Here is an 11,124-nt window from a genome sequence, read left to right on the forward strand (position 1 = left end):
AGCAGGGCAGGGAAGGCGGCTTTTGGGATCCCAGCGTTGTTTCCAGCAGAAAGAAAAACGGCCGAAAAAAAAGGAACCAGCAGCTCCTTTCTCTCCAGCTTCTCTCTCCTGACGCTGAGAGTGAACTGAACCCACACCCAGGTGAAACAAAAGAGTGGCCAGGCCCTTTTTGTCTTCTCTTAAGCACCCAGTGATTTATCGTCTCAGTAACAGAATGGGGGAAAATTCCTTTAACAGAAAAAAAAAACCCCTAGATCTCTTAAAACCCCAACAAAGAGTGACAGAGATTGTGAACCCACTAACATGTAGCTTTTAAAATTATATAAAATTGAACATGGTATCACGGTTTTATTAGGCAGCAGGTGGTAATATTTAGGATGTACTTTGGAGTCCCTGCTGACTAACTAGGAACTGAATCTCAAAATTATATAGATGACTTGACTCTGAAACAGTCTTATTAATGTTTTACATGCGTGTTTGATGCTTGTCTTCTCTAGGGAGAAAAATTTGTTTTAAAATATGGTGGTACTTTCCATTTAAGTATAGCAATAACAAAAGAAGATCTGTGATAGACAGCAAAAATTGTTGGGCTAGATTTCATGTTCCATTTTGTAAAAAAGTTTTGTAGAGTAGATGATCAAAATCTCCTTTCTTTTGTGAGGTCCTTTTCCTGTTTGTCATCATTGTTGGACTGTTACTATAACAAACAAAAATATTCATGTTTTATCCACCAAGAAATAAATATGTCAAACTTGGTTTTGTCACGTTTATTTTTTACTTTCTTCCTTCCTGAAGTCCCTATGATAATGCAAAAAAAAAGGTAACACGGGCATGAAGTCTATCCTGAATAATGTGGTTCAGTGCTAGAGAGGGCGAAAAAGGACCAGGACCTGGAGTGCCATCCAGACTTACTGCTTTCCCCAGCATTAGATTGGGAACATCCAAGTCCCATTTAGAGAAGGTTCCACAAGACAGAGCTCTCTGCCATCCAGGTGTATGGCCCAGACTCCCTGATGGGTGAAGGCAGTGCCAGCATGCTGGCTGGAAGGAGCAGTTCAGGAGGAATTTAACAAAGCTGGTTGAAAGAGATGGAGCTGTATCCATTACAGCCCCGTTCTCAAGGGATTGAAAATCGTGCAAAGCAGTACAGTTTTCTACATGGCCCTTCCAGACTGTAGCTTCATTCTCAAAATGAATTCCAGCAGATGTGCATGTACAGTAGGATGAGAGGACAATGAGCAATGAGATTCAAGGAACCAGAGAAACACAAGAGCCTACAGCTCTGAGGCAATGCTACAGTTCCCTTGGTTGCTTTTCTCAGCTTGGTTGCTTATCTCAGAAAAAATGACAACAGTTTCCTTTGATAAAGTAGACTGCTCTGACTCTAAATAACATTTCCATTTTGTTTTCTTTGTATCTCACATGATAAACTACAGGAATACAACTTAGCATGGGGAAACAGAGCAAGTGTATCCAGTTTTTGGGTAGAAATTTGTGAGGAGTCTTTCAGCTGCACACTGGACAGCTGGAGAGAAAGAAGAGGATGCTGGCTAGGAACATTTAAGATATTTATGTGCTTTTGAGCCTTCTTTTCTGATGAGGGGAGTGTGGATTCATGAAATTATTTACAGCCTACTGAAAGAATTTGAAAATGTGTCACAGTCATTTCCCATACAGATGTTAAAATGAATCATTTTGTACAATAGGAATAATGGCATAATGCTGTTTGGGGGACTGCATGAAATTATTCTAAATCAAGGTGAAAATTTCAAAGGACTTTGAGTAAATTACAAGTGTTTGGAATGAGCAGTAAAATGAGAAAAGAGTATGATTTTCAAAATGGGAAGGGGACGGGCATCTTCATTTGGAGGCAGGCATGAGAAGTGTATTAGGAACATGCACTGGGGACTCCCATAAAAGCAGAGCCAGGATGCTGGTGGGAGAGGCTGTCCAGGGCAGGAATGGGGATAGAACAGGGAGTTGTGGTGAGAAACCTCCATACTGGAGAAAGCTGAAGAGAGTGTTCGGGCAGAATAGAACATGCAGATGATGGGGATTTTTTCTTCAATAGTCTCTGCTTGCTTCTTTCCTCTCCCTTCTCAGAAATGAGAAATCACACAACTGCTAGAGGGTGCTGAGCCTTGAGCTCCTCTTCCATTTTAGAAGCCTCACTTGTGTGTGGTGAGATAGCAAGATGGCTTCAGGCCTCCCCAGGAGGCTTCAGGCACCCTCCTCTCCTGGTCCATGTGCTGCTGTCTCCTTTGGTACACAATGGTCAAAGCGGACCTCTAGAGATCACCTAGCCCAACCACTCTCTCAAAGCAGGACTGCCAGCAACACCAGGTCTGGTAAACTGTGGCTTTGTCTAGTCAAGTCTTGAATAACTATTAAACCTTTTCTTTGGGTCCAACCCATAATGAAAATTGCAGTCCAGGATCTTGTACTTGTAAATAGGGCTGAGAATGTTCCAAGTAGTAATACAGGGTCTTTTTGTTCATTAACAATGGGAAACAGTTTTTCCTATCCATTTTACTGCCTTGGCATATTTTCCTTCTCTGTCATGTGCATAATGGTACTAGTTGTTGAATAGGGCCAAGGTAGCACTGAGCAATTCCTAATTGATTTGGTATGCACATTTTGACTTGCCTTGGGGTCAAAATAAATATTTGTTCCTCCTTTAATTTCCAGTGATGCTGCATTGCTATGGGAGAAAGAAATTTGAATGTTTGTCTAAATTGAGTGTCCTTTTCAAAAACAGCTAAGTCTTCATTAGTAATGCAGAAATCATTATTAATGAGGATGGTACAATTGGCAGAGGCAGCCCAGTTTGGCATTTGAAATCCCAGAACAGGACTGGGAGTGTAAAATATTGTGAATGAAGGAGATCTAGGTCCTCATCTATCATTTTCTTTTTGTAGTGAGATTTCTGCAGGGAATGCAAAATCATTGACTTACAATTACAATCTCTGAAAAGAATCTTTCTTTTCAGCATGTGATTTCACTTTAGACCATTTTAATGATGAGTGAAGATTTACAGCAGGAGAAGAGTATACAAATTCCTAAAATAGGTTAAGTTGGTTGTATGGCCAAATTTTAATGTTCTATGTAGAAAACAGCTGTAATAATCCTAAACAACATTGTGAACCAGTGAGAAAGAATAAAATGTGGAAATGTTTTGTTTCTACTAGACCTTGTGTTTAGGAATATATCGCATGTTGAGGCTACCTCAATACAAAATAATTTGTTACCACCTAGAAGGTTTGCAACATGAGTGTTGTTTTATTTTGGTAAAAGTTGTTGCTAATTGATTGGTGCTCACGGTTTTACTCTTTCTATTTTTTCCCGTCATCACCCGATCCTATTAGAGGCAACAATCACTCAAGCATGAATGTCACCATAAATGTGAGTGGTCTTCCATTAGTTTTGTCACTTGTTCCATTCAATGCACTATGCAACCTGCACACCTAGTTTTCCTTTTAACCTGGTTTCCAGATTGTTTTTATAATCAGATCAGCCAGACAGGAGAAAATAAAAAAACTGGACAAAAATCATAGAACTTGCTGAATAGATCCAGGCAGAGCCCTTTCCCAAACCTTCCAAAAGCTATATTTTGTGTACATGAATTCCCTCTTGCTGCTCCAAAACTCTGAGTCCTTAAGCATTTCTTAGGCTGTCCTGAAGGGCAATACCACTTTGCTTGACAGATGGGATTTTGCCATGAATAGAAGAGACTTTTCTTATATTCTTTCTGGAGAACTGGATGATGTTTTTCATTTATCTTCAGTGTTTTGATACTTTGCATTGCAGGGTTCTTTCTTACATTTTCCAGTCTCCCCTTCAGTGACAAATCCTTACAGTCACGGTGCTGCTTCCCTTCTAGGTCTGAAAGGTCATCATTGGCTGCCCTTTGAGAAAGCCGTAATTGAGTCTTTCCTCACTTGGTGAGTCTGAGGCTTCCAACCCTCTTTGTATAGATTCAACAATTCTTCATCAGTAATTTTTTTTTTTTTCTCATCTCTAATGAAAAAAAGCAAGCCATCACAATTTGATAGAGGATTTTCATATGCTCCTTTCAGGTTTTGTTATAGTCAACCTAACATGTATAGGAATCATTATTTTTGTAGCCTCCCTTAGTACATCTGACATCTGCACATTTCAATGCTCTCAGGTGCTGCATCCCACAGCTCTCCAGTGCTGCCTTCACAGTAATGATTCTTACTACTTCCCTGGATTCCGTGTTATTTGCCATGCGCTGCAGACATTATCTGTGAGCTTTTTACATGTACTGTAATTGTGTTTGCAGACCATAGGAGAACTACTCAGTTAGCATTAGTCTCTGGAAGAGTGTCAGTATAATTTTTGTTTGCTTGTTTGTCTGGTAAAGTCTGAGTTTCTAGGAAACAAAAGTCCAAAACCCACTCTCTCCATAACAGTTTTGGAATTTACTAATCCATTTCAGCAAAATGGCAAAGATCTTATTTAATATGTTCACTGAAAGAGAAGCTAAAGAGAACATTTAGTCCTTATCAGATATAGTAAATTTCTCATCCAGAGCAGTACTTATGAAATTCCAGCATGCATCACTTATGCCATCTTAAGCAGCAGAGAATTTAACCATCAGTCCAAATTCCTGTCTTGTGTGGATATTGTCTGAGAGGTGGTCAGCTCATTTCATGACCCCAGTATATTTATCTTAACATAATAAATCAACTTTAAGACACAAGTAGCAGTGTGACACAAGAGCTTCATAAGATCCACTGTGGACAAAATACTTGGTTTGGATTGTAACCCAAAATTTGGGTTACCCAAATACAATTCTGCTGCAGAAATATAAGCCTACTTAATTAAATCAACATAAAAATTACAGTGAATAACCATTTTTAGTGATGTTAGATCATTTGGTTAATTGGAAATTTCTATATGTATAAAGTGTCAACAAATATTTAATTCCATCATCTTCTTTGCAATATTCTTGGTGTGCATTGTTACGAATGGAGAGAAGAGCTTTAGGAAGTCGTGCCTTTGACTCAGATTTCTGGCAGTAGCTCTGTTTGGGGCAGCCTGCAACCCAGATCACTCTCAGTCGCAGGTTCTTAATAATGGCCAATTAGGTCTATTACAAAATGAATTATTTGTTTAATAGACACAAATTTAACAGACATAAGACTTTAACAGATTACTTACTACATTCCCAGGAAAGTAACCAAGAATTCGCATCCGAACTTGCGGGAGAAGTCCTGCACATTTCCAGAGTGTGTGTAGGAGGCTTCTGCCTCCATGAAAATTAGTGTAGCTTTTATAGTTAGTAAAGTAACGTGTCTCTCAGTCAGGAATTCCTAGCTTATCTGTCTACATCTCGCTCTCAAGGTGAGATGTTTATTGTCAGCAGGGGATCTCACCTCCTTGGCGCCAGAGATAACTCACTGGTGGACATCTGTCTGGCCTGGGTTGTCTCACCAATTCATGTGAGGGGGGAGAATATTTGGAGCTATGAACCAGCTGCTGGACAGGGTGGATAAGCTCTCCTGTGGCAGGGAGGGATGTCCTGCCACATACATATAAGAAGAGTAGGAAATAGAGTTGGTTAATGATCCTTAGCCTCAACACAATGTGACCACCACAAACATATGACAGAACTTCAGTCTAAAGATTACCAGGGCAATTCTGCAAAGTTTAACTTAATCCTTCTTTCGATGTGTCTTCCAGAAGAAACCATAAAAAAAAAAAAAAAAGCAACCTTTGAATAAACTGAATATTATTTGATGGCTTTATCTGGTGAATGTGTGAATGTAAGCAACACAAAGCACTTGCAGATACCCTCTTCTCAGTGTTAATTTTTTCTCTTTATTTATTTAATATCCAGTAAAGAAAAGGAGGATATGGTTGGGCCAAAATATGCGCTTTTTGACATCTTGCACCTGCCATTACAGTGGCTCTTGATCATCAGATAACAGAATCACAGAATGGTTGAGGCAGAAGGGCACTCTGGAAGTCATCTGGTCTAACCACATTCGTTTCCAGGATGAGATGCTTCATCACTTTCCAGGACTCAAGGTGAAACTGGCTGGCCTGCAGTTCTCTGTGTCCTCCTTCTTGCCCTTCTTGGCTAGAGAACTGACATTTTCTTTCTCCAGTCTTGCGTCACTTATCCCAGTCACCACGTTTGACTGTCAAGAGTGGCATTACAGTGACATCTCACAGCTCACTCAGTGCTTGTGGATGTGTCCTGTCAGGGACCATGGACTTAAATCTATTCAGTTTGCTTAATTATTCCCTGACCTAATCCTCTTCCACCAAGGGTACATCTTCCTTGCTCTAGCCTCACCCCTCGTTGTCTGGAACCTGAGATTCCTGAACCAGATTGGATGTGGTTATGTGAATTCATTCAGACTGTTGCCATGGCTGAAACTAGCAGGTCTGATGGATAAACCTGGAAATGTATTTTAAATGGCAAGCATTTTCTGGGTGCAAACACAACTTGAGTAGGTATCCAAGGTCACCTTACAATACCTAAGAAGAGTAGCTCCAGATTTTCGAGATGGTACCTGTGAATGGCCAGAATATGTGGAAAAACTACATGGGCCTTTATAGTCAATACTGACAAGATCCGTAATATTAGAGACCCTTTTTATGCAGGTCAGTGACCCATGCTAAAAATTTCTCTGTGAGTATAGCAAGAAGGCTTGTTTAGCCAGGGTTTTGTACTGATGCAATTCATTAAAGACATTGCCACACTGGCTAAGATGTCATTAAAACTGGGCTTACTGTTCCACTGAATTTGACAGTGGATAAATCCATCATCTACTCTCACTGCTTAATAACCAGCTGTCATAGCCCCTGTAATGTAACACTTTCATTATATCCAGGAAGAAATAGGACACACAAAAGGATAGCAAATGATCCTGGGAAGTCTTTCCCAGACAGATAAAGGCTACTAAGAATAAAGTAAGTTGTTATTATTAGAACTGTGATGTTAATGAAAAATATGGATAATTATATGCTCTTGAAGCTGATTTTTTCTGTGTAGGTTGTTTTTGTTGTTTTGTAGGTTATTTTTTTAGTGCAGAAGACTTAAAAAAAAGACACCCACACACGTTACAGTGGGGATTACTGCAACAAGCATATTTCAAACCAGGAGTCCTGTGGAAAGGAAATATATATGGACAGATTCGTGGTAGATGTTTCAGAGGTCTTTATTTCTCCAGCCGCATGGCCGGGGCTCTGCTCAGGAATTCCACAGTCACGGGACCCCGGGGTCCTTGGCCACCCCGGGGAACACAAAACAACCAATGGGAAATGAGACAGACCAGGGGCAGGGAAACCCCGTGCCTCCCCCCCCAGGGCCCATCTCCCAGGGCTCCATGGCAGGGGAGGAGACCCCAACACACACAGTTTTCAGGAGTTTGAGATAAATGTTTCATATTATTTATGCAGCAGACATTTTAAGGAAGCAGATTAAGGGAAGATTGTCCAGTTTGCTAGTTTAAAGTTTTTGAAAAATGATCACATACTATACCACAAAACTGATGTTGTTTATGTTTTCTTTTAGGAACGTCTCTTGATGAGCCTTTTGCCCAGGAATGTTGCAATGGAAATGAAGGAAGACTTCCTGAAGCCTCCGGAAAGGATTTTTCACAAGATTTACATTCAAAGGCATGACAATGTTAGGTAGGATTGATGTAGCCCATGAAATAAACTAAAGAAGAGAATATTTAGTACAAGGACAGTGATGTATAATTGCATTCAGGGTTCAGAGAAAAAAAACAAGCAGCATAGTGAAGATTTATCATTTATACAGACTGGAAGAATGGGTGCACTAGGAAGATTTAATAGTCTTCCCAGGAGATAATCCTGAATCAATAAATGTCTTAGAATAGTAGGGGTGGGAGACTGACAAATTTTTCCAAATGACTAGTCATTGGTTTTGTACTGTATTATGTTTTGGGTGAATAGGAAGGAGTATTTATTCTGCATGGTAGTTTTTGCACATTTATACTTTCTGATAGTAAGATGAATTACTTCAAAAGTGATAGATTTTCCTGAGTAATAGCATGGAAACACAAAAAGAAAGTGTGATGTAAACTTAAAGAAATTTATATTTGTCCACATCATGTGAGCGTTACCCCTCAGAAATTATTGACTACGGCTCAGTTCTACTTCTTGCTCTTGTTAAGTAGCTGACTGTGTGCAAGTGCTGTCATTTATATTGCTTGTTCTTAAAGTGCATTCTCATTTGTTAATCTTCTTTGCCTCCAGAAACAAATTCCTTTAAGTCATTGTCTGTGTTTTATCACACTACTGCCAAGTGCCTTGCTTCCACATCAAAAACAGCATTCAAGTTCAGTTTGTATCACTCTTTTACTAAACAAGCTGCAGTGTTAGTAAGTGATGTTCCAGAGCTGCCTTGATTTGCATGGTGTACTCATGTGACAAAGGAGTAAACTTCAGTACATCCTCTTCTCCCTCATCCACTGCTAAGTTTCTTTTCTCAGGGTTTAGTCTACCTCCCATTGAGCTGGCTTTAATATTTGCAAGGACCACTTCCTAGTGAGTAAGTTGCAACTAAAAGCATTTCTGTTGCTAAGGGAATCAGAGATGTCTGTGATGGAAGTGTTCAGAAGACTGCCAGATTAGGTCAGTTTTACCTGTAAAATTAAGCATTACTGAATTAAAAATTAGTAGTTCACTTCATGCTAATGGTTAAATCTTGCATAATGTTAATCTCATCATTTTGGATACAAAACTCCTGGTCTTTAACAATCAGTTTGAAGTTGGTTCTAAGTGCACACTACCCCAGAGCTGATGCGGCAAAGCTGACAATGTTGTTTACAGTATCTGATGGTTCTCAATTGTTAAAGCCTGACTTGAGAGCTCCTAAAAGACACATTCAAAATCTAAGTGAGCTGTCTCACTCCTTCACTTTTCCTTGTTCATGTCACATGGTTTTATCCTGTTGCACCCCACCACCATTTGTATGTTTTTTCTTGCCAATCTCCAATCTTTGAATGATACCCTGTCTGTTTATTCGCAGTCAGTTGTGATAATCAAGTCTCAGGTATGCCAGATTTTGGTGCTTGGGTGTCTTCTACTTTGACCCTTTGGTGATCACATTTCTTAATATACTTACAAAAATTGTGTCTAAAAATTATGTTCTCATAGTGCTATGAACTACATGGTTGCCCTTAGGATCAAGGCTAGACAATGATAATTATATCATGATTAGTATATTTATATCTTGTATGTGTCACAAGTCTCTGCATTCATTAGAGTGTGTATAGTCATCTGAAACAGCATTGCTTTGCAGTTGATTATAGTGCTTCTGAGTCCTCCCTTTTGCTAAGATCTTTTTGAAATGTAACCTCAGGAGTAGTCTTTTTTCCTACATGACATGTTTTTTTCACATAAATACTAAAACTCCTGTGGCTTATTCACTGCTTAGATGTGGAGTTCATAAAAGGTTTTGAATCCAGACACCCTGTCTGGAGAAGTGAATTCATTCTCTGACATTAAGAAGGTACTTTTGGGGCAAATGAAGCCCAAGTAAGATGGGGTCATTTTAATGTCACAGGTAAGATCCTCAGGAAAGAGAACTGAAAATAGGAGACCTCCCTTCACCATCTGTACTTGCAAGAAATCGTATTGCCTTTTATTTCAGTAATGCAACTAATCTATAATTATAATAATAATAATTTAGAGGACTCCCGATTTATGGGTGAAATAGTGTCCAGTAAATACCCAGCAATCTGTGGCAAGCAGGTCCGAGTAGGCCAGAGTTTCATCCCGGAAGTTTTGTGACTGTGTAGATCTGTGTAGATCCGAAGGACCAGCAGGTGCCACCCTGACACCAGTGCCTAGCTTTTGGCAGGGCTGCTGATGGTCAGTGCCAATAATAAGTGTTTGCTTTACTTTCTTAAGGAGATTAAAACTTTTTTTTTTCTTCTGGGTAGTGGCAGTTCAGTGTTACAACAGGTAAACCTGTATTCTTGTGACTTGTCCTCTTCACATCAAGTGTTCTGTAAAGTGCTACTATTAAAACAAACCAACAAAAAGCCCCTCTGTAATTCATATTCCAGGCTTTTTTAACTCCAAAGCTACACAGTGGAAAATAGAAAATGAGCTGCACTTTTCCTCTTGCAATGCTTTCTTTTTCGCCCCACAAATACCTGGAAGTATCAGAGCATTATTCTTCAGAAAAGATAGTCTGAAGGAGGCAGGCATGCAATTAGTAAACTATGTGATTTTTCCATTCCTTATCTGTTGAAAAAACCAAAGCAATAAAACCCCCAACAGCAAAAAAATACCCTCATAAGTAACAGAAAGTATCTGCTTCAGTCTTCTAAATAGCTGCCTGAAAAAAAGACAAAGAATATTTAATCTTACGTGTGAAAAATAAGACATTCATACATATACCTTCTTTACCTCCTCCCAGAAAAGCACAGGCAGATACATTACAGTGGAGATGCATACACCTCTGTAAGAAGTGAATGATGGACTGGGAAAAAGTACTGGCATGTTTCATATAACCATGGCAACAGCCCCGGTTTATCAATTAGTTGGTGTCTATTTTGCCAACTACCCAACAGCTGATGAATGACTGCCTGCAACTGTGCCTCTGGAGGGGAATGTGTCATGTTTTGATCATCTCTTCCCAGATGTGTGTAGTACATCTGCTACCTCGTAAAGTTTTTGAACAGATTTGCTGTGCAGTGAGAAATGAGGGCATGTGTTTTAAATGTAGACAAATAACCTAATGCAAATGCAATATGCAAAACAAGATATGCAAATACACATCCAATATAGCATTAGCCCAGTGAGGACATATAGCGGGTTGGGTTTGTAACCGGGTGGAAACACCAATTTAGTGTAGTGGTTTGGTCTAAAATACTCATTACTGTTTATCTTCTGTGAGATAAGAATTAGGAGAAATGCAAAACAGGCACCAAACTTGAAAGAATATAAAGAAGTTTATTAACAGACCTAAAAGAAGGGGAAAAAATTATACCATACCTTCAGAACTCTCCTCCTCCCCCCACCTTCCTCCCTTCTCCCACTGACAATGTAAAAAGACAACCCTTAAGATGTTCAGTCTGTTTACCACTTCCATAATAACCTTGTTCAGTCCAT

At 39.5% G+C, this 11,124-nt stretch overlaps 1 protein-coding gene across 1 annotated transcript in view; it reads left to right on the forward strand.

The window, feature by feature from the left end:
* Positions 1-11,124, forward strand: part of ADCY1 (adenylate cyclase 1) — an 89,273-nt gene that overhangs the window by 17,262 nt on the left and 60,887 nt on the right. The window contains exon 4 of the mRNA XM_017732038.1: positions 7,550-7,668. Within this exon, the coding sequence (XP_017587527.1) occupies positions 7,550-7,668 (119 nt within the window). The remainder of the gene's footprint in view (positions 1-7,549; positions 7,669-11,124) is intronic.

The sequence above is a fragment of the Corvus brachyrhynchos genome, unplaced genomic scaffold (assembly GCF_000691975.1).
Source record: "Corvus brachyrhynchos isolate BGI_N302 unplaced genomic scaffold, ASM69197v1 scaffold264, whole genome shotgun sequence".
Lineage (NCBI taxonomy): Eukaryota > Metazoa > Chordata > Aves > Passeriformes > Corvidae > Corvus > Corvus brachyrhynchos.